The following is a 23,062-nucleotide window of genomic DNA, read 5'->3' on the forward strand; positions in this document are numbered from 1 at the left end:
CCTCCAGGGAGGCAGCCCCTTGAGGCTGGGGCAATGCCCTGTGAAGGTCACAGCTGAGGATGCACAGCTATGGGGGGATGGGTGCGTTGGCCCTGAAGAGGGCATCTGTGTGGCACATCACAGGGTCCACTACACTAGGTTATCCTGCACATTTTAAGGTTGAAAGATTCGGACAAATTGGCTTCCCAGGAGCCTCTTGATGGAGTTCTTGCTTGCAAATTGTTGACACTTCCTGCCAGTCTTCACTTGCATTGCTCTCTTTAATAGAGGTGAGCAATATGAGTCTGTGACAAAAGTTAAGCATGGTTAGCCTCTTTCGACCTGGGGAGTTAAATCCACAGCCACTCCCCTGCTGCAGTCGGGAGACAGCTGGATGGCAACAGTAGTGTTGTTAAGATGAAATGAAAAGGAATTCACTGGCGAGAATGGTTACACTTCCCTGAGATTTCCTTTTTTTTTTTTTCTTCCTATTTTGGCTACGCCACGCGGCTTGTGGGATCTTAGTTCCCTGACCAGGGATTGAACCTGGGCCCTTGGCAGTCCTAACCACTGGACTGCCAGGGAAGTCCCTCCTTTTATTTTCTTTTTACAATTTTTAACCATTTCTAATTGTATGCATGTACCATAACATCCAGGGTCATCCTAATTTTCCTTTTGATAATTATACTTCTTTAAAAAGAAAAGCTGAGTTATTCCTATAATAATGTGTCACTTGTTTCCTTCCTTGTGTAGGATAAAAAAGGGTGGCATGCAGCACAACAAGGAATTGAACCCACTTCTCGGAAGTGTGTCCCACAGGCCAATGTACATCTTCATGCACATCTCAGCAGAACAGTGGGTGGAGCCCCCTTTTCTAGGGGCTCATGGGCTGGTGTCTGATGATACCTTATCATGGTTTTATGACTGTCCATCCTTTTATACTGAACGTGAATTCAAGGTAGACTGCAAGTTCCCTGAGGGTGGGGGCTTGGTCTTTTTTTTTTTTTTCCTGCTGTATCCTCAACAGTTAGGAGAGGGCTGGCCACATCGTAGGTGCTTAATAAGTATTTGCTGGATAAATGATTAAGCAAATGAATTCTATGAATTACTCTTAGTTTTTCAGAAAATAACGTGATTTCATTGGTGTCTCATCTAAAGCAGTATTGTTTATCAAATCTTTACTAGTGAGGCAAAAGATGACTTAGGTGTTCAAAGTCTCACTAGAGAATGGTCTGCATAATGCAAGCCTGCCTATGGTCAACCAACACTCCAGGGGAAGGTAATTTTATTTGACTCATTATTTTTGATCATTTAGGACCTAGACTCTAGGCTGCATAGTCCCTTGCAGAAGACTATTTAGTTACAGGTGATTTCTGTCCTTTTAGAGAGGATAAACCCAAAGGTCACAGTTTTATGGCCCTGTAGGGCGTTAACCCTTTTTTTCTTTTTTTTTTTTATTGTGGTAAAATATACATAATGTAAAATTTTCCATCTTAGCCATTTAATTTATTTTTATTGTTATTTTTTATTGAAGTATAGTTTATTTATAACGTGTTAGTTTCAAGTGTACAGCAAAGTGATTCAATTATATATATGTTCCTTTTCAGACTCTTTTTCATTGTAGGTTATTATAAGATATTGAATATAGTTCCCTGTGCTATACAGTAGGTACTTGTTGTTTATTTTATCTACTTTATTATTTTTTTTGGCCACGTCATGAGGCATGCGGGATCTTAGTTAGCCGATCAGGGTTTGACCCTGTACCCCCAGCAGTGGAAGCGCAGAGTCTTAACCACTGGACCACCAGGGAAGTCCCCTTGTTGTTTATTTTATATATAGTGGTGTGTATCTGTTAATCCCAAGCTCCTAATTTATCCCTACCCCTGCCCCCTTTCCCCTTTGGTAACCATAAGTTTGTTTCTATTTCTGTGAGTCTGTTTCTGTTTTGTTAGTAAGTTCATTTGTGTCATTGTTTAGATCCACATATGTGATGTCATATGATTTTTGTCTTTCTCTGTCCTACGTCACTTAGTATGATAATCTCTAGGTGTGTCCATGTTGCTGCAAATAGCATTATTTTATTCTTTTTTATGGCTGAGTAATATTCCATTATGGTGTGTGTGTGTGTGTGTGTGTGTGTGTGTGTGTGTATGTGTGTGTGTGTATTTTTTATATATTTATATTTTATATATATATATATATATATATATATATCACATCTTTATCCATTCATCTGTTGATGGACACTTAGGTTGTCTATTTTTAGTTTTTTAAGGAACCTCCATACTGTTTTCCATAGTGGTTGCACCAATTTACATTCCCATCAGCAGTGTCGGAGGGTTTCCTTTCTCCACACCCTCTGCAGCATTTGTTATTTGTAGGCTTTTTAATGATGGCCATTCTGACTGGCGTGAGGCGATACCTCATTGTAGTTCTGATTTGCATTTCTCTAAAAATTAGCCGTGTTGAGCATCTTTTCATGTGCCTGTTGGCCATCTGTACGTCTTCTTTGGAGAAATGTCTATTTAGGTCTTCTGCCCATTTTTTGATTGTTGTTTGTTTTTTTGATATTGAGCTGTATGAGCTGTTTGTATATATTGGAAATTAAGCCCTTGTTGGTTGCGTCATTTGCAAATATTCTCTCCCAGTCTGTAGGTTGTCTTTTTGTTTTGTTGATGGTTTCCTTTGCTGTGCAAAAGCTTATAAGTTTGATTAGGTTCCATTTGTTTACTTTTGCTTTTACTTCTTTTGCCTTGGGAGACTGACCTAAGAAAACATTGCTGCGATTTATGTCAGAGAACGTTTTACCTGTGCTCTCTTCTAGGAGTTTTATGGTGTCTTGTATTTAAGGTTTTAAGCCATTTTGAGTATATTTTTGTGTACCTTCTTAACCATTTTAAAGTGTACAGTTCAGTGGTATTAAATACATTCACACAGTTGTGCAACCATCACCACCATCCATCCCCACAACCTTTCATCTTGTAAAACTAAAACTATTCTTTTTTTTTTGGCTGCATTGGATCTTTGTTGCTGCATGCAGGCTTTCTCTAGTTGTGGCGAGCGGGGGCTACTCTTCGTTGCGGTGTGTGGGCTTCTCATTGTGGTGGCTTCTCTTGTTGCGGAGCACAGGCTCTAGGCGCGTGGGCTTCAGTAGTTGCAGCACACGGGCCCTAGAGTGCACAGGCTTCAGTAGTTGTGGTGTATGGGCTCAGTAGTTGTGGCTTGCGGGCTCTAGAGCACAGGCTCAGTAGTTGTGGCGCACGCGCTTAGTTGCTCTGCGGCATGTGGGATCTTCCCAGACCAGGGATCCAACCCGTGTCCCCTGCACTGGTAGGCAGATTCTTAACCACTGCGCCACCAGGGAAGTCCCGAAACTATTCTTATTAAATAATAACTCCCCTTCTGTCATTTTCTCAGCCCCTGGCAACCACCATTACACTTTGTGCTTTTATGATTTTGACTACTCAAAGTACCTAATATACATGGAATCATACAGTATTTATCTTTTTTAACTGGCTTATTTCACTTATAATGTCTTCATTGTTCACCCATGTTGCAGCATATTGCAAAATTTCCTTCATTTTTAAGGCTGAGTAATATTCCGTTGTATGTAGAGACATAGTTTGCTTATCCATTCATCCATTAATGGACACTTTGATTGCTTCCACATTTTAGTTATTGTGAATAATGCTGCTATGAACAAGGGTGTACAAATATCTTCAAGACCTTGTTTTCAGTTCTTTGGAGTATATATCCAGAAGTGGAATTGCTGGATCATATGGTAATTCTATTTTTAATTTTTTTAGAACCTCTATACTCTTTTCCACAGTGGCTATACTATTTTATATTCCCAGCAATAGTGCACAGAGGTTCCAGTTTTTCCGCATCCTAACCAACACTTGTTATTTTCTATTTTTTTTTTATTGTAGCTGTTGGGTATGAGGTAGTATCTCATTGTAGTTTTGATTTATATTTCCCTAATGATTAGTAATGTTGAACATTTTTTCATGTGCTCATTGGCCATCTGTGTATCTTCTTTGGAGAAATGTCTATTCAAGTCCTTTACCCAATCTTGAACCGGGTTGTTTGTTTTCTGTTGCTGTTGTTGTCATTGTTGAGTTTTAGAAGTTCTCTCTATATATTCTGGATATTAATCCTTTATCAGATATAAGGTTTGCAAATATTTTTCTCTCATTCTGTGGGCTGCCTTTTTGCACCATGGATAGTGTCTTAGGTTGAAAAACAAGTTTAAAATTTTCATGAAGTCAGTTTCTCTACTTTTTCTTTTGTTACCCATCCCTTTGGTGTCACATCCTAGGGCATTAACCATTTTTGCATCTAACTTTGCCACTTATTCCAATCTTCTTTTCTCCACTGCTTGTACATACTAGTTTCTTATATCCTTTTTTTTTTTTTTTTTTTCTGGCTGCGTTGGGTCTTCATTGCTGCACATGGGCTTTCTCTACTTGTGGCAAGCGGGGGCTACTCTTTGCTGCGGTGAGCGGGCTACTCATTGCAGTGGCTTCTCTTGTTGTGGAGCACAGGCTCTAGGCATGCAGGCTCAGTAGTTGTGGCATGCAGGCCCTAGAGCACGTGGGCTTCAGTAGTTGCAGTGTGTGGGCTCAGTAGTTGTGGTGCACGGGCTTAGTTGCTCCGCGGCATGTGGGATCTTCCCAGATCAGGGATTGAACCCATGTCCCCTGCATTGGCAGGTGGATTCTTAACCACTGCACCACTAGGGAAGTCCCTTAGATCCTTTTTTTTTTTTAAGTTTATTTATTTATTTGTTTTTATATTTGGCTGTGTTGGGTCTTTATTGCTGTGCACGGGCTTTCTCTAGTTGAGGCGAGTGGGGGCTACTCTTCGTTGCCGTGCGCGGGCTTCTTATTGTCCTGGCTTCTCTTGTTGCGGAGCACGGGCTCTAGGTGTGCGGGCTGCAGTAGTTGTGGCTCGTGGGCTCAGTAGTTGTGGCTCACAAGCTCTAGAGCGCAGGCTCAGTAGTTGTGGCACCCGGGCTTAGTTGCTCCAGGGCATGTGGAATCTTCCCGGACCAGGACTTGAACCCATGTCCCCTGCACTGGCAGGCAGATTCCCAACCACTGCGCCACCAGGGAAGCCCTATCCTTTTTTGAATGAGGGTATGAATCCTTTTTTGCCATCCTGCTGGTACCATCATTAATGAGTTAATAGGTATTTGACACATGTTCAAAAAAGGATAATATTAGTTACCTTTTTCTATGTTTCAAAAAGGATCCCCAACCTAAGTGACTTAATAAAAATCATTAATTATCTCTCAGTGTTTCTACAAGTCAGAAATTTGGAAGTGCCTTGGTTGGATGCTTCTGTCTGGGGTCCCTCATGAGGTGGTAGTTAGATGTCAGCTGGGGCTGCAATCATCTGAAGGCTTGAATGGGGCTGGAGAAGCTACTTCCAAAGTGGCTCCCTCACATGCTGTCTAGCAAGTTGGTGCTCACTGTTGCTCAGTGAGGATGTGTGACATGAGAGGAGCCCTGAGGGTCACCCACAAGAGGCTGAGAAGGAGCCGCCAGACCAGCAGGATTAAACCAAGAGGATGAGGTGGCATCAAGGCCAAGGGAGAGAGATTTACAGAGAAGGGCAAGCAGCAGTATCAACCGCTGCTGAGAAGTCAAACAACATACAGAGAAGCATCTACTGGATTTGGCAACAAGGAAGGAGGCTAGTTTTGAGATAGTGGTGGAACTGGAATCCAGGTTACAGGCTGTTTGGAAGGTCTGTCAGAGTTGAGATTGGATCCCAGAACTGTAAGGCTAGGGAGGCTGCTAGTTAGAAGAACCACAGACAAGGCTTAATATCATGACTGAGACACTTCAGAGCACATTTTGAAAGACAACCCCAGTGAAGTCACATTTTGTTTCTTTACAAAAACTCTGCTCCCTTCCCCATGCTGACCTCTACCTGAACATACTGGGGCTGATTCTGAGCTTTGTCAGTCATGGGTTAGATAAGAAAACCACTGCTCCAGGAGCTTGGCTTATTCATCTTTGCACCCCTCAGAGCAACCAGCAGCTTCTTTAAAATATTTGAACAAAAGATCTTTGCTTTGATTTTGCACAAGTCATCACATCCTCAATAGAATTCTATTGCCATCTTCTCAGACAGCCCAGAACCTCCTGCCTGTTTCCTCTGTTACTCATTCTAACTGCTTAAAAAGCCTTGGTCAGGAAAGGCCTGGTGACTCCTGTTCCTGTCTCCATTAACTCTCTGGGCCCATGTAAGCTTGTGTATGGGAAGGGCCAGCTGGTGTCTTACCCTGAAGGATCACTCTAACCCTAGAAAAAGCAAACCAGGAGAAACCTCACCCTCCAGCCACCTCAGCACAGGGCAGTTAGTTCATCCCATCTCCTCTGTGGGCAAGTTCTTAGCGACAACCAGCTGGGTTATGCCCAAGGCTCTCAGTGTAGGCTGAGGCCAACTTGGTTTTTTTTTTTTTTTTTTTTTTTTAATTATTTTTATTTATTCATTTTATTTATTTTTGGCTGTGTTGGGTCTTCGTTTCTGTGCGAGGGCTTTCTCTAGTTGCGGTGAGCGGGGGCCACTCTTCATCGCGGTGCGCAAGCCTCTCACCGTCGCGGCCTCTCTTGTTGCGGAGCACAGGCTCCAGACGCGCAGGGCTCAGTAGTTGTGGCTCACGGGCCCAGTTGCTCCGCGGCATGTGGGATCTTCCCAGACCAGGGCTCGAACCTGTGTCCCCTGCATTAGCAGGCAGATTCTCAACCACTGCGCCACCAGGGAAGCCCGCCAACTTGGTTTTAACCAGAGGACTCACTAAGCTAGTGCTTCTCAAACTCTAATGTGCGTGAGAACTCCCCAGGGATCTTGTAAAAAGCAGAATCCGAGTCAGGAGTTGGGGCCTGAGATTCTGCATTCCTAACAGAAGCTCTCAGGTGGTGCTCGTCCTCAGACCACACTTGATTAAATCAGCGAGGCTCTGGGCAGTGTCACCTACATTCAGGAACCACCAGAGGATCCCAGGGGGTCACAAAAAACAAATTCAGATGTCCTAGGATCCAAACGTTTCCAAGAACCCTGGTTTTCCTTTTATTCTGATCCTGTATTTTCTTTTTCAGCCTCAAGCAGCTTTAAAAACAAATAAGCAGGCGGACAAAGCTCCTCCAGTCCTGACGTGGAGGAGGGAAACAGTTTGTCCCCTCTCATTGAGGAGACAAGCTGGAAGGACTCATTCCAGCCATGAGCTTGTCCCATGAGGCCAAAGAGAGAACACATCAGGGCTGGACCGCGGGTTCACCCAGGGTCTCGGGAAGTTCCCGCGAGCCTCGTGCAGGGCCTCCTCCAGGACCTTCTCTTGTCGCCTCCCAGGCTCGGGGAAAACCACGCTGCTGGACGCCATGTCCGGGAGGCTGCGGCGCACGGGGACCCTGCTCGGGGACGTGTTCGTGAACGGCCGGGCGCTGCGCAGGGAGCAGTTCCAGGACTGCTTCTCCTACGTCCTGCAGGTGCGCGCGTCCCCGGCCCCTGTCCGGCTGCCCGCTGGCCCCGCAGCCAGCGGGGGCGCCGCTGACACATCCCTCCCCTGCAGAGCGACACTCTGCTGAGCAGCCTCACGGTCCGCGAGACGCTGTGCTACACGGCGCTGCTGGCCGTCCGCGGCGGCTCCCAGGGCTTCTTCCAGAAGAAGGTGGGTACCGCCCCGGGGCCACCCAGGGGATCACCCCGCTGTGGCTTTGCACCCCCTCGTCCCTCCGCTTGCCCCTTCCTCCCCTTCGCTCTTCACCCTTTAAGCGTCTAGGGCTGCGCTGGCAGCCGCTAGTCACAGGTGGCTTTGGGGCACTTGAAACTGACTAGACCTACTTGAGATGTGCTGTGAGTGTAAAATACACACCAGATTTCAGAAACTTAGTCTGGAACCACAGAATGTGAAATATCTCATTAATAATTTTTAAGATATTGATTATTGGTCAAATTGGAAATATTTTGGTTGTATTGGGTTAAAGAAATGATACCACTGAAATTCACTTCATCTGTTTCTTTTCACTCTAAAATGTGGCCACTAAAATATTTAAATTCTGAATGTGGCTTGCGTGATATTTCTGTTGGGTGGCGCTGTACTGAGAGCTCTGTGTTTGAACAGATATGGCTATTTTCCTCACTGTGCATTGCCCTGCAGCCCTGTGGAGATTTTTCTCAGCTTTCTTTGAGGCATCTTGAACGTGCCTCATCCAAACTGGATTCAGCTGGTGAAGGAGGAACTATTGAATTGTCAACTCTAAGTTCCAATCTGTTTCTTTAAGTGGACCTGATTTGGAAGAGGCTGCAAGTAAACTCACAGGGACCTTACCTGGAAACATTGCCTCGTTTCTGTCTGGGCTGGAAACATACAACCAAGGACAGGTCAATGTGCCACCTGCAAAGCAGGCACAGTTCTCTGGGAAACTGGCTCTCAGAGGTGCCAGAGACCACTGGTGACATCTGCCTCAGAGGCTTCACCACTCTGAGGCCTCAGTGAAGGTTCCTCCTGGGCACACAAATTACATCTGCACTTCAGGCTCCAAAGCTAGCCTTTCTTTAATGCCACTGAGGTTCCGAGGGAATCCTCCATCTCAGCTGAAGGGGCAGTAGGTTACTCCATTTTTATCAGGCGCCTCTGAGCCTGTCACCAGGGAGTTACTCCTCTTGTCCCTGGTGCTGGACTCTCAGACAGGGCTTGGCGAGTGCAGCTAGGTCTGGACTGTGTCCAGAGTACCAGCAGGCTTGTTTGTTGTCATGCCAAGTCAGGAAAGGGCATTCTTCTGTTTCAGAGTCCTGGACGTGTTGGAGCATAGCTTTCACTCCAGAGGAACCTTCAAGAAAGACCATTAGCCCCACAGAGTGAGGACTAGCCCTATTCCTACCTGGAGGTTACCTTAGAGTGCTCAGAAGGCATTGTGAGGTTCTTGCTGTTCTACCAGCTTATTCTCTGGGCTCTCACATGTGGCTGGCATCCATCAGGCCTTGTTCACACACATCTCATTTCACTCTGGCATCAGCTCTATGAGGGAGGCGTTATCTCCAACTTTCAGATCAAGAAACTGACCCCCAAGGATATTAAGATCCAGCACCTCGGACTGGCAGAGCTGGGACATGGACCCAGGACCTCTGGCTCCATCATGCCTCCCTGGGCCTCACTGTGGTCTGAGAAGACAGAGGTCGGAATTCGGCCCGCGGGGAGGCACAGGCATGTTCACATGACTTAGCTGCCCTGACAGCAAGTGACAGGTGAGCCCCTATGTAGGCTTCCTGTCTGCCTGCTTTAGTATTTTTGTGTCTAAAATGGGTAGGAGAGGATCTCATTGGTATTTGAGTTGGAGAAATGAAGTCTTAAGCAGATTCTTTTGAGATAGTGATCCATTTACATCACATACCCCAGGGAGATAATCTGAGAAAGCCACTGAACTTTTTCCCCGGAGAGTGCACATATTTGCATAAATATTCAGAAAATTCAAGGTACCTGCAGTTGGTTGATGGCAAATTTGCCCCCTGTGAATGGTCCCTCTCCCTGGCACTGGCAGCCCCTAAGTGTCCTGCGGAGTTTCCTATCATACAGTTCTCCCTGCTTGAGAGTACTTTCTGAGCAAATCCAGTCCACAGGATGTAAAATCCTGACAAAGTAGTTTAGGGAGAAGGAAGTGTCTGTGATAACAGAGCAGAGATTGCAGGAGATCTGCTTTTGTCCTCTGCGAACCTGAACATAAAGCCATGATTGATGTGGCAGGCTTTGTCCGCCTTTGTGCTGCTTGGACCACTTGAGAACCCACACAGTTTACTCTCAGTCCCAGCTCTGCCATTTGCTAATGGTGTGACCTTGGGCAATCTATGAACCTGTCTGAGGATCTGTTTGCTTTTCTATAATAGACAGAGTAATAATGCATCTCTCCTGGAGCTGATGTGAGGAACGAATCCGTTTATGTGAAATCACATAGCATGGAGAGGATTGATGATCCCAGTGGTCCCTTCCAAGACTCTGTGAATTCTGTTCCCAGCAGTGTTTGCAAAACATGGGAGGGGCTTCTAGCCAGAGACATCTGAAACAGATGAAGTGAAGGTCTCCTCTGTCCATTGCTTCTGAGCCAGGAGGGGCAAGCTTTACTCCTTTCTTGCTGTTGCAGAGCAGATGAAAGGGACACTCAGGAATCTGCCCTGGCTGGTGAACACATAAACCTTGCCATGTCAAGTGAAGCTCGATTCCAGAATCCTTCCACTCTGATGGCAAGAAGAGACAATCATACTGGTTTACTTACGCATTTCTAACCTCCTCCTTATTCCTTTGTATCTGTTTCAGATGTATCCCTTTCTTTTGGTCAAAGCTTCATCTATTGATCCCACTCCCTGTCTCTGGAACTTTGTTCCATAAATCATCCCCTCCTTTACTCCAATTTAGTTTGCTGTTGTTGTTATTTTTTAATAGGGTATTTTTTAAAAAAATAAATATATTTATTTATTTTTGGCTGCATTGGGTCTTCGTTGCTGCACATGGGCTTTCTCTAGTTGTGGTGAGCGGGGGCTACTCTGTTGCGGTGTGCGGGCTTCTCTTTGTGGTGGCTTCTCTTGTGGAGCACGGGCTCTAGGTGCACGGGCTTCAGTAGTTGTGGCACGTGGGCTCAGTAGTTGTGGCTCGCGGGCTCTAGAGCACAGGCTCAGTAGTTGTAGCACGCAGGCTTTGTTGCTCCGTGGCATGTGGGATCTTCCTGGACCAGGGCTCGAACCCACATCCCCTGCATTGGCAGGCGGATTCTTAACCACTGCACCACCAGGGAAATCCTCTTATTTCATTATAAAAAAACACAATCTCATTAGAGATGTATGGGAACAAAACTCATTACCATATATATAAGTATTCTCAGTCTCTTTCTCTCTGCTTTCCCCAGGGCCTAATGCAGATAGGGGTACTCAGTCAGGGGAGGGCCAGAAATAGAGATTTTTGAAAGGGCCTCTGGTGAGGAGATAAGCTAAGGAAGGAAAGAGGGAGAGGGAGGGAAAAGGCCAACCTTCTTGATTGGAGAGTCAGTAAAGAATTTTTTTTTAGTGATTATTGTTTTGGGGAGTTGAGGAGTAAGCAGAGGATTTCAGGGAGCTGCAGGGTCTAAGATAAGCAGAGTGAGGAGAATTAGGGGAAAGGAAATTTTTCAAAGTGTGGCTGTAAGTTATAAACTGGGTTCCTTTTAAAGTCCTTAAAGAGATTCCAGTAAAGATTGGCTTCATTTTTAATTACTTTTGATAGCTGGATTATATTTGATGCAAAACCCCAGTGAGATTGGGCCACATGGGACTCCAGGACTTATTTGGGTTACATAGGGGAAGCCAGGTTTAGTTCAAACCAAATTGATTTTTTTTACATGTAACACATGTATTATAATAAAGTTTCAAAAACCAAAGACTAAAAAAATAAGCTCTATTGTAACTATGCCTTAGGGGGGTTTTGTCTATGGGCTGGACTGACTGTAGCATCTGAAAACAGGAATCCAACAAAGTCTGCATTGTTTCCTGCTGACTTTCCCTGAAGCAAGTTGAAACAGTTTTTTGTTGCTGTAAGGACTTTTGAAAAAAAATTCATGTCAATATTATTTATTTTAATCTGATACATATATTGTGATTTAAACCAAATTGGATTCTCTTGTAATAGGCGTGCTTTCCCTAGGATGTGGTGAGTCTGGAAGTGGCCCAAGCACTCAAGGGAAGTGTGTTGCCTCTCCCCTGCCATCCTCAGCCCATGAATTGGGACACAGCCCAGCAGTGACCAGCCTTCCTGGACATTGTGTCTCTTACAGGTGGAGGCAGTCATGGCAGAGCTGAGTCTGAGCCACGTGGCAGATCGACTGATTGGCAACTACAGCTTTGGGGGAATTTCCCATGGTGAGAGGCGCCGGGTCTCCATTGCAGCCCAGCTCCTCCAGGATCCCAGTAAGTGGGACCCAGAACTGCTACTGGCTGCTGCCTGGCATCTTCCACGTGTCTGCAGACATTTTCAGCCCTTTCTTCACAGTCTCCGTTTGGAAAGGGGTTGGTTGGTTGGGAACTGAAGTCACTGAGGTTTCTCAAACTGGGGACCCAGTTTCTTTGGAAATCTAAGTAGTTCCTGATGCGATTCCATCATCCAAGTACAAAACAGCTGTTGGACTTGGAAGCACTGCGTTTGTGTTGATGTTCAGTTAGGGTCTTCCATGAATGCCCTGTCCCTCCTTACTTCTTACTAGAGCAGCACCACCGTGTCTACTCTGGAAAGCCAGGGAGTTTTGCTGTGACTAGAAGTGTTTATGAAATGACAGGAATTAAAATAGGACTTTAAGTGATACATGAGAAAGTATATATATTGGAAGGAGGGGCTGTCCAGATGGGGTAGCCAGTCACCTGCCTCTCCTGCCTGGCTTCATTCTCTCCACTGTCTGGGGAAACCTTGCCACTTATATACACTTGGAAGAGGACATGATACATTTAGATACTTTCTTCACATTGGGGTAGACCAAGACTGCCTGCTCTTCAGAACAAATAAGAGGAATGTTCTTAAGAGCCCCTGTACTTTTTGGGTAGAAGTAAGCTACAGTTAAACCTTCTAAAGAATCCAAATGCCTGTCCCATCTCAGACTTTGTTTCACAGGTCAGAGTTTTTTGCAGTGCCAAGATGCAGTTGGTGTTGGAAAGTGTTAGACATGAAGTGAGATTATGTCTTTTTAAAAAATTTATTCAAGTATAGTTGATTTACAATGTTGTGTTAATTTCTGCTATACAGCAAAGTGATTCAGTTATACATATACACACACACACACACACACACATATATATATATACACATTGTTTTTCATATTCTTTTCCATTATGGTTTATCACAGGATACTGAATATAGTTCCCTGTGCTATACAGTAGGACCTTGTTGTTTATCCATCCTATGTATAATAGTTTGCATCTGCTAATCCCAAATTCCTGATCCACCCTCCCCTACCCCCCCCTCCCCCTTGACAACCACAAGTCTGTTCTCTATGTCTGTGAGTCTGTTTCGTAGATAAGTTCATTTGTGTCATATTTTAGATTCCACATATAAGTGATATATTTGTCTTTCTCGGTTGGACTTACTTCTCTTACTATGATAATCTCTAGGTCTATCCATGTTGTGAGATTTTGTCTTTTTAACCAGCCTCCTCTCAGCCTTTTAGAAACACCGGGGTGCCAGCCTGCCAGCCCTCGTTCCCTGTTAGGGTCCCCTGGATGGAGCCCAAACAGTCTATAGTGTCACATGAGAGGCCTGATGTGGTTGCTGCCTTGTCCCTTCAAGGATTAAGGCTGGGATGTGCTCTGGAGCTGGGAGTTGGGCCCTTCCAGGTCAGGTGCTTTCTCCTGGGCTCAGGCAAAAGGACTGCTCACTGCACACTGTTTGGATGGGATAAGACAGTTCAATAAGGAACTGTTCAAAATTCCGAGGCTAGAGCACAGAGCCCAGGCTCGGCAGTGACTCAGATGTCTGACCTTTCTTTGCCGCAGAGGTCATGCTTTTTGATGAGCCAACCACAGGCCTGGACTGCATGACTGCGAATCAGATCGTTGTCCTCATAGCAGAGCTGGCTCGCAGGGACCGCATCGTGATCGTCACCATCCACCAGCCCCGCTCCGAGCTCTTCCAGGTGAGGCGGACGTCTGTCGTTCCAGCTCAACTCAGCCAGGGTGGGTATATGTGTGCCAGGCTGGGGATCTCGGAGTAGAGATTAGTACTTAAACCAGAGCAATCCTGATATGGGAAGGGCAAAGGATGGAAACTCAGTTCTTTTAGCACCTATCATGTACCAAATACCTTCTATACACTAGCTCTTTTAATCCACACAACAACCCTATGAGGTGGGTACCAGTATTTTCACTTTACAGAGGGGAAGAGTGAGACTTAGAAATGATACAAAATTGAGCCAATATCACAGTTAATAAAAAGCTGGAATTGGCATTCGTATTCCAGTTGGCTTTCAAGGCTGTGTTTTTCCACTAAATCATATAGATTTCCTTCCCCAAAATCTCACCTTAATCTCCTAGGATCCTTTTAGGGAGCTATTATTTGCCTTTTATAGATGAGGATCTGAGATTTAAAAAAATTTTTTCTGTCCAAGGTCACTCATTCCGGGGCACGGCTGGGGCTCAAACCCAGGTCCTCTGACCAGGTCCATGAGCTGTCCTCTATCCTAGACATGATGCAGGGTGCAGGCTGGGAGGCAGCAGGACCCACAGTGGCAACCCAGGCTTGAAGGAAGAGGGATGCATTTTGAGCGGTTCCAATGGCCGCAGTAAGAGTACTGATTGATGTATGGCTGAGACAGTCAAAGGACTGACTACTTGAGACTTATTTTACATAAGGATGTGGTGACCTGATTACACACTAACACTGTCTGTCGTTCAATCAGCTCTTTGATAAAATTGCCATTCTGAGCTGCGGAGAGCTGGTTTTCTGCGGGACACCGGTGGAAATGCTTGATTTCTTCAGTGGCTGCAGTTACCCTTGTCCCGAACATTCAAACCCTTTTGATTTTTATAGTAAGTTTTTCTTTCACAATCCCCATCATATATGTTTTTTAAACTTTATCATCTCAGATTTCTGCCTAGATGACACCAGCACAAGTGGGTTTTATTTCTCCTTTTGTTTTGGTGTTTTTACTCTTCAGAAAATTAATTTGGCCGAGTCAATTAACTTGCCATAGATGACCTATCAGAATGAGGTGGGGGATCTCTTTTTTTTTAAACATTTTACCACTACTCTTCACTTTTTTTAAAAAATTAATTTATTTTATTTATTTATTTTTGGCTGCGTTGGGTCTTAGTTGCTGTGCGTGGGCTTTCCCTAGTTGTGGTGAGCAGGGGCTACTCTTGGTTGCGGTGTACGGGCTTCTCATTGCGGTGGCTTCTCTTGTTGTGGAGCATGGGCTCTAGGCACATGGGCTTCAGTAGTTGTGGCACATGGGCTCAGTAGTTGTGGCGCACGGGCTTAGTTGCTCTGTGGCATGTGGGATCTTCCTGGACTAGGCCTTGAACCTGTGTCCCCTGCACTGGCAGACGGATTCATAACCACTGCGCCACCAGGGAAGTCCCGGGGATCTCTCTTGAAATGGTGCACTTCTACTTTGTCAGAGAAAAATTAGCTGAACTTCTGAATTCTCCCAGACAGACTATCAGGATCCTCATGGCCCTGCTGTGGTAGCTTTAAAATATTCTGATTTTATAGGTGGGCATTAACAACAAGTATTATTTTGATGAGATGAGGTATTACGGCTAGCACTCCTAAATCAATGATGGAACATATATTATTAGTCCCTGTGTATATATGTGCATTTAAAAACACATTAGTCATTTTTTTGTGGGAAAAAAATTTCAGTGGACCTGACATCAGTGGATACCCAAAACAAAGAACGGGAAATAGAAACCTACAAGAGAGTCCAGATGATTGAATCTGCCTACAAAGAATCAGCAATGTATCGCAAAACCTTGGAGGATATTGAAAGAACAAAACACCTGAAAACATTACCAGTGATTCCTTTCAAAACCAAAGATTCTCCTGGAGCCCTTTCTAAACTGTGTGTTCTCTTGAGGTAAGAGCCTCACCCCATTTTAGATAGGTAGCCATCCACCCATAAAAGAAAAGCAATTAAAACGGGGTTGTTTGGCTTTCAGGAGAGTGACGAGAAACTTAATGAGAAATAAGCTGGCAGTGGCTATGCGTCTCACTCAGAATCTGATCATGGGTTTGTTCATCGTTTTCTTCCTTCTGCGGGTCCAGAACGACGTGCTAAAGGGTGCCATCCAGGACCGTGTGGGTCTCCTGTACCAGTTTGTGGGTGCCATCCCGTACACAGGCATGCTCAACGCTGTGAACTTGTGTGAGTGCCCTGCCCAGGAGGTGGGTCCCCGGGGTCGGGGGAACTTCTCTCTCCCTGAATATCTCCTTTCTCCAGCCAACACCTTGCAAGACTCCACCATTATAGGGGTATTTCTCTGAGCTCAACCTGGCCCCCTCCAGGTTCTCTCTCTGGGACAAGGTAACTCGTGAATTAGTAACACCTTAGTGGGAATTAGCTCACCAAGTGGATCTCCCTGAGGGTCTCTGAGGATCCAGGGAAGCATGAAGTTATGAGGAGCTGATGCGGCAGAGTCTGGGCAGGGTTTTTAGAAGATCAGCCCTGGTATCTTCTCTTATCCATTAGGAGGCACAGCCCATGGGGGCCCGGATGCCTGGCCAACTTTGCACTGTTAACGTTCTTTTTGGAGCCTATTTTAGGACAGCCGACACCCGGTTTTCAAACTCAATGGGAGTCCCGAAGCAATACCTAGTTGCCTGATGTTCTGTGCCAACACCCTGCATGAAAAGAGGACAGAGTGCCTCACGTCACTCATCTGTGTCCCTTTTGCATGTGTGTTCTTGAATTGGTGACACCCCTCCCCACCACTTTAGAGAGACGGAAATAAACTGTGACAGCTTTTGTAATCCTATTGTAATTCAGGTAGAGTGTAGATTTCTGGGGTGGGGGTATTTATAGTTCTATGGATGTCAGGTTCCTTTTCTCCATGACCAGGGGGCCCCAGCTGGTCCTCACCATCCAGTGCTGATAGATCTCAAGTTCAGCCTGGGCTAGCGCCCCACCTCCTCCAGCTGTGTGGTGACCGGCTGTTCCGAAACCTGCCTTCCATGCCCAGTTCCCGTGTTGCGAGCCATCAGCGATCAGGAGAGCGAGGATGGCCTGTACCAGAAGTGGCAGATGCTGCTAGCCTACGTGCTGCACGTGCTCCCCTTCAGTGTCATTGCCACCATGATATTCTGCAGCGTGTGCTACTGGTAAGGAAGAGGGTGTCCAGAGGCCTTCAGTTTTCCCGGGCCATGCTTCCCAGATGGTGGGGTCCCAGATGGGCAGTGGGACCTGTGGAGGGAGAGCCCCAGGGTAAACAGCTCTCTGCTCTGGAGAGTCTGTCTTTGCCCACCAACGTCCAGTACGACGTCCTGTCCTTTAGGACAAAGAGAGGAACCCCACTGTGGGCCACATGGGACCTGAGAGCAGACCAGCAAGACTACATGCACCAGGGAATAGCCCATCCCACATTCACTGCGGGGCCTGGCCTGAGGGGAGGGCTCTGGAGTAGCTGGGACCAGGTGCAGAGGCAGCGAGGCTGTCCGCCCAGCTCAGCGTGGCTCCCAGGCTGCTGTGAGCTGGAGTAGCAACGCTGCCTGAGGTTCCATTTGACCGACCTGGGGCATTGCAGTTGGGCTGCGGTGATGGGGGCTGGAGGAATCAAGAGTGACTATGGGAAGAGGGCTTTGGAGAACCATGAAGCACCCCTGATGCTGGGTTTTGATTGATGGTTTGTAGACAGTGCTTTTTATTTCATAGAACTTTTTACAGATGCAAATCTGAAAATGTGTAGAGTTATTTGTTGATTTGTTGTCATAGGGAGATGTACCTTCCCTAATCCCTCTGGCTTTCCCTTAAGAAAAGATGGGGGGAATCATCCGGCATTCTGTGATTCCAGTAGTGAAAGGTGCCCAGCTTGTCGTTCCAAGAGAGGACTTCAGGCGGTTCTGGAGACACTGTCTTTCTTTAGGCCACTGGATTCATGTGCAGGTGCTCCTACCCATAACCAGTATAAAGACCCATGATATATGATGTGAATAATTATTATGAATCAAGTGAAATACAAGTAGAAGATAAGTGAGGGCCTGGTTAGTTTGAGCTCCAAGATGAAGAGTTAGAAGGTCTTATTGTGCAGACTCTTTAGACGTTCGTGTCACCCTGGGGAGTGACAGAGGCAAAGCTGCTTGCTCTGGTTAGCAAGAGGGCGGACTCTCGCAACCAAGGGCGATGGCAGGGACCACATGGCCCTCCTTGCTGGCCCTGATGAAGCCTCCTTATCCTCTGACACTCAGGAACATGCTGAATCTCCGATCTGTGACGTAAACCACAGGCCCGTCTAGTTTAGGCTAAATGATCCAGTAGCAGATTTTTAAAAACTGACCATTTTTGAGTAAGCCAAGGTTGGTTGGAAATTGAGAACCTTGTTAATTTAGAACCTTGCTCCTCAATGTGGCCCACGAAGCACAGTGTCAGTGTTACCTTGGGGCTTGTTTAACCTGCAAAATCTCATGCCCAGCCCTTCTGAATTGGATTCCACATTTTACAAGATCCCCCAGGTGATTTATATGCACTTTAAAATTCTCAAAGCACTGATTTTGAAGACCATATAATATTTGTAAAACTGCCCATGAGAAAGAGTTCTGTACGATTTGAGAAAACAGGGCAGTTTTAAACTAGGTTCAGTATTGTCATGACTCTTTTTGACAAAAACACAGAATCATTTCTAGTGGCAGCACAGCTGTTAGCAATGTAGCAAATACTTTGATTCAATGATAGAAAAGTTTGTTCAATGCCTACTAGGTGCCAGGCACAGTGCCAGGTGCAGCTGGGGATTTAAAGGGGAGTAAACTGAAGGGACTGCCCTCCAGCTTGCAATTCTGAACTGAGACAGCCCTGAAAGCCGGAGTGTTTTCTGACTCTTAGCAGCACGTCAGACCTGAATTCACTCAGTAGCAAAATCCGATCTGAACCAACATGAGGTTCTTTGTACTTTTCCCACAGCAACACTCCTGTTTAGTAGATATGTTACAGGTGGAGTCCCAGACCCCACTGCAGCAAGAATGGTCTAGGCAGTGTGAAGTCTTTCCCAAATCTGTAAATTGCCGCATTCCAAAACACATCTGGCCCTAAAGTATTTCAGATGATGGATTGTGGACATAAATCTCCAGATGACTTTAATTCAAGAAAGTGTAAGTAAGATTAATATTATAAAGAAGCACAAACACTATGCTGAGGAATATAATAACAATAATGGCTGACACACACTGAGCACTTGCTTTTATGTCAGGCACTAAAAGGTTTAAATATATCAATTCATGTAATCCTTGCCACCATTCTATTAAGGTGGCATTATTAATTATCCTTGTTTGAAGACGAGGAAGCTGAGGCACCGATGGGGAATGTCTCTTCCCCGTCTCACATTCATTATCACAGTGAATTACAAAGGAGACCAAGGGTCCGTTTGACTGGATGGGGAGAGGGGCTCTTGGAGGCTTTATAAAGGAGAACTTGAGAGATGAGCAACATTTGAGTAGATGGAAAAGGAGCAAGGGCGTTTCAGGGGAAGAAAGAGAAGGAGCATAGGTTCAGAAGCAAAAACACACAAGACCTTTCCAGAGGAAAAATTCAGTTGTGCTGTGGGGAAAGGAGAATTGGAAGGAGTAATATGAAAATATGACTGACAGCCTTGGAGCCTGGTAGGCGAGGTGCTGAATTCCAGGCTAAGGGGCTGAAGTGGATTAGATACCGGTACATAGTAGAGGATTTTGATCCCCAGGGAGTGACCCATCTGTGTTGGACTCTGGAGGGTGAGGCTGGCATCACTTTGGTCTCAGACTGGAGAGTTAGGGCAGAGATGCTGGACAGCCCAGTGAGGAGCCTTGGTAAGAGTCTGGGAAAGGCAGGGGCTCTGGTGAAGAGAGCAGCAATGGCAACAGAAAGGGGGTTTCACTTTGAGATGCTGGGAAAGTAGAATCGAATGGACTCAGAAATGGAATGGATTTGCTGGGGGTAAAGAGAGTCATGGATGATGCCCGAGTTTTCAGCCTGGGAGAATGGGAAGGTGACAGCATCCTTATCAAGTTTGCCAGGAAAGAGAATGGATTTGGTTTTGAATATGTTGCATCTGAGATGCTACAGGACACCCAAATGGAGATGTCAATCTGAGGTTTGCACAATAGGTTGGTGTAGAAAGAAAAGGCAAGAGGAGTGAGAGTAGAGGCCTGGGAATGGATTCTATAGGCGAGAATGTCAGAAAGGGAGGAAGTGGTCTGAGGGTAATATCTTAAGAGGCACATTCAGAGGGTGGGAAGAGGAAAGCAGTCCGGTGAGAGAGGCAGAGAGGTGGTTAGAGAGGTGGAAAGAGAAGCAGGATCGGGCAGCATCAGAGAAGGCAAGAGGGGAGAGAGTTTCAAGAAGGTGTAGTGAACCTGTTCAGTACTGCAGAGGTTCAAGGAGGTAAGGCATAGAATTCGGAGGTCATTGGTGCTCTTCCAAAAAAGAGTTCAGTAGAGTGGTGGGGGTGCCAGTCAGGTTTACAAGGGAACAAGGAATGAGAACAAAGGAGAAGCAGGTGCTGTTTGAGAAGCTTCGTAGTACAGGAGAGGATGAAGAGGGGGCAGTTGCTTAAAAGGTTACCAGACTCAAGGAGTGGTTATTTTACAATACGGTAAGTAAGACCATTAGGGAAAACCATTAGATTGAGAGTAGATGAAACTACAGAAAAATTGGGTAATTCGCAGATCAAGTTTCCAGATTAGACCAAGGCAGAAATAGGAAAATCAGATTAACATAGTACCAAGGATGCAAGTAGACAGGATAAAGCTTGGCAAAGATGGGGTAAGAGATAGAGACAGGGAGAAAGAGAGGAGATGCAAAGTAGGGAAGATAAAGATAGAAATTCACAAAATGGGAGGTAAATCCATCTGCTGAGCACTGGGGAGAGAGTTTGAAATTCCCTGGGAAGAGGGCATAGTTTAAAGTAGAAGTTTTTATTAGCCATGATGAGACATGACATTGGAACCCAATAAGCAATGAGGAAGAATTAGGGGGCCCAGGAATCAGCTGAGGCAAAGTGGCAGAGTGGATCCAATTAGCACAGCTTAATTGAGAGAGCAAGGTCCCCAGGTGGGGATTGGTAAGGCAAAGAATAGCAGAAGGGATGAGGATCTGATGCATTGAGGGCTTTGGGGAAATGGGAGACAGGAGGAGGCCATGATCAGAAAGGGCATTTTCAGAATGTGAAATCTTGGAAGTGGAACAGTTTTGAGTAACAAGTAACATTTAAATCCAAGACATGGTGAGTGATCAAGATTAGGTGGGTGGAGCCACTGGAATTGATCAGGTTCCCTAATTAGGAGGCACTGGTGTTGATGGATTATCAAGGTTAAAAACCTTGAGGATAATGATGGTGGACAGGAGTGCAAAACTGACCCTGGTCTAAAAGCTATAAAATCATCAAAGGTGAGAGAATGTCTTAAAAGTCACAGAGGACTGCCTTGAGGCAGAGAATTAATAGTATAAGCCAACTTCCTGATTTGTATAGGAGGAAAGGCAGATGGCCTTGAAGAGTGGTAGGGAGGGGTGAGTGTAAGACATGCCAACTCCTCTTACTTACTCTACAAATGGAAGAAAGAGCAGCCATGTCTAAGGGTTGTTGAGGACGTGCTATCACCAGGGAAATGCTATTTGGTGAAAGGAATGTAAGAGGTTAAGGGGCATGGATATAGGGTAGCTTGTTTACAAGAACATGAAGGTCAAATCAGTGGAAGGGGTTGGTAGAATAAAAGACAAGAATGGAATGGAACAGGCCTGGGGAGGGCTAATCCGTTGGAGGATGAAAGCACTGAAGGGTTTTCACGCTGGCAGTAACCCCATGTAACAAGGATGAGGTTCAGGGAAGGAGGGGCTGAGAAGCAGGTGGGTGAGTCCTTAGCATTAGGGGAGTAGGCTAGCTAGGGTGGGAGCAGTGCCAGCCAGGCAGAATGTGGTTGCTTACGGAGAAGCCTGGACAGTTCAGCCCTACTTACTGCAGTTGGTTGTGACCATCCTCTGAGTATTAGTATTTTTCTGTGAGAGCTGAGGAGCTGTAAAAAGGAAAAGGTGGCTCCATTGACTTGGGGCCAACAGAAACAATTTGAGGGACTAAATGGCCTCAAATGTTGCCCCTGTTCCGAAAAGGCCTTTCAAAGGGGAGTTTGGCCTGTCCTGCAGACTCTCCCCACCCACTGAACCACCATGGATTTATCCACAGAAATCAAGTGTGGAATTTTTCTTAAATGATAACCCTTGGAGAGGAACTAAAGACCTTATGTTTTTCTAGGACTCTGGCCTTATACCCTGAGGCTGCCAGATTTGGATTTTTCTCTGCTGCTATCTTGGCCCCCCACTTAATTGGTGAATTTCTAACTCTTGTGCTACTTGGTGTGGTCCAAAACCCAAATGTGGTCAACAGCATGGTGGCCCTGCTCTGCATTGCTGGGGTGCTTGTGGGCTCTGGATTCCTGAGGTAAGATCTAATAATTCAAATGATTTAGATTGGTATGATTTGATGTTAATGATCACCTAATAGTGATTATTATAAGGCATTACAGAGAAGTGCTGTGTGATATTCTATCACCTTACAGTCCAGAGTATTTCTAGTGCTTCCTAGTCAGTATTGCTTAGACTTTGAACTGTTCATTATTTGTTAAATAAAACGTCTTCAAAATGAGAATCAGGAAATGACGATTGAAGCATGTTATCACATGTCATAGGCCATTATAACAAGAGGAGGAAAACCAAGCTGTCCTCCAGAAATACTCATAGCCTATTACAGGCTAAATAGCATGCATTTAGTTCATTTCTTCCCTGGCACTGTTGAGTTTCTATTCCAGCTCTCAATTCTCAGTTACTTTAAGAAAGTAAGAATAGTCAGATAAGAAAAGAGCCTGCAGGATAAAAGACTGCTCAAGAAAGCATCAGGACTAGAAGGACACACACCAAATGTAAACAGTAGTTATCTCTGGGTGATACTTATTTTAATTTTCTTCATATTTTCCTATATTTTGTGAATTTTCTATAATGGAAAAGCATTATTTTATAACCAAGAAAAAATATATGTACACATACATACATATTGTACATTTTTTAAAAGTAGCAGGAAGGGCAGAAAATTTTAGAAGGGTGAAAGTGGTTTCAGGTGGGTGATGTGAGTGGGATCCAGTAAGTAAACTATGGGTCCCTGAGAAAATGTGAAGACAGCTCTGTTTCTTTGACTTAAAAATCAAAGAAAAGGGCCCGGAGACCTTCAAGATGGCAGAGGAGTAAGACGTGGAGATCACCCTCCTCCCCACAAATACATCAGAAATACATCTACATGTGGAACAACTCCTACAGAACACCTACTGAATGCTGGCAGGAGACCTCAGACTTCCCAAAAGGCAAGAAACTCCCCACGTACCTGGCCATGTGGCTGACAGGGT

At 45.4% G+C, this 23,062-nt stretch overlaps 1 protein-coding gene across 1 annotated transcript in view; it reads left to right on the top strand.

Moving 5' to 3' along the window:
- The window catches only part of ABCG5 (ATP binding cassette subfamily G member 5), a 34,984-nt gene that overhangs the window by 1,703 nt on the left and 10,219 nt on the right, over positions 1-23,062 (top strand). The window contains exons 3-11 of the mRNA XM_036872463.1: positions 7,339-7,475; positions 7,559-7,657; positions 11,784-11,916; positions 13,489-13,628; positions 14,391-14,520; positions 15,356-15,569; positions 15,652-15,857; positions 16,672-16,810; positions 21,922-22,107. Of these exons, the coding sequence (XP_036728358.1) occupies positions 7,339-7,475; positions 7,559-7,657; positions 11,784-11,916; positions 13,489-13,628; positions 14,391-14,520; positions 15,356-15,569; positions 15,652-15,857; positions 16,672-16,810; positions 21,922-22,107 (1,384 nt within the window). The remainder of the gene's footprint in view (positions 1-7,338; positions 7,476-7,558; positions 7,658-11,783; positions 11,917-13,488; positions 13,629-14,390; positions 14,521-15,355; positions 15,570-15,651; positions 15,858-16,671; positions 16,811-21,921; positions 22,108-23,062) is intronic.

The sequence above is a fragment of the Balaenoptera musculus genome, chromosome 13 (genome assembly GCF_009873245.2).
Source record: "Balaenoptera musculus isolate JJ_BM4_2016_0621 chromosome 13, mBalMus1.pri.v3, whole genome shotgun sequence".
NCBI lineage: Eukaryota > Metazoa > Chordata > Mammalia > Artiodactyla > Balaenopteridae > Balaenoptera > Balaenoptera musculus.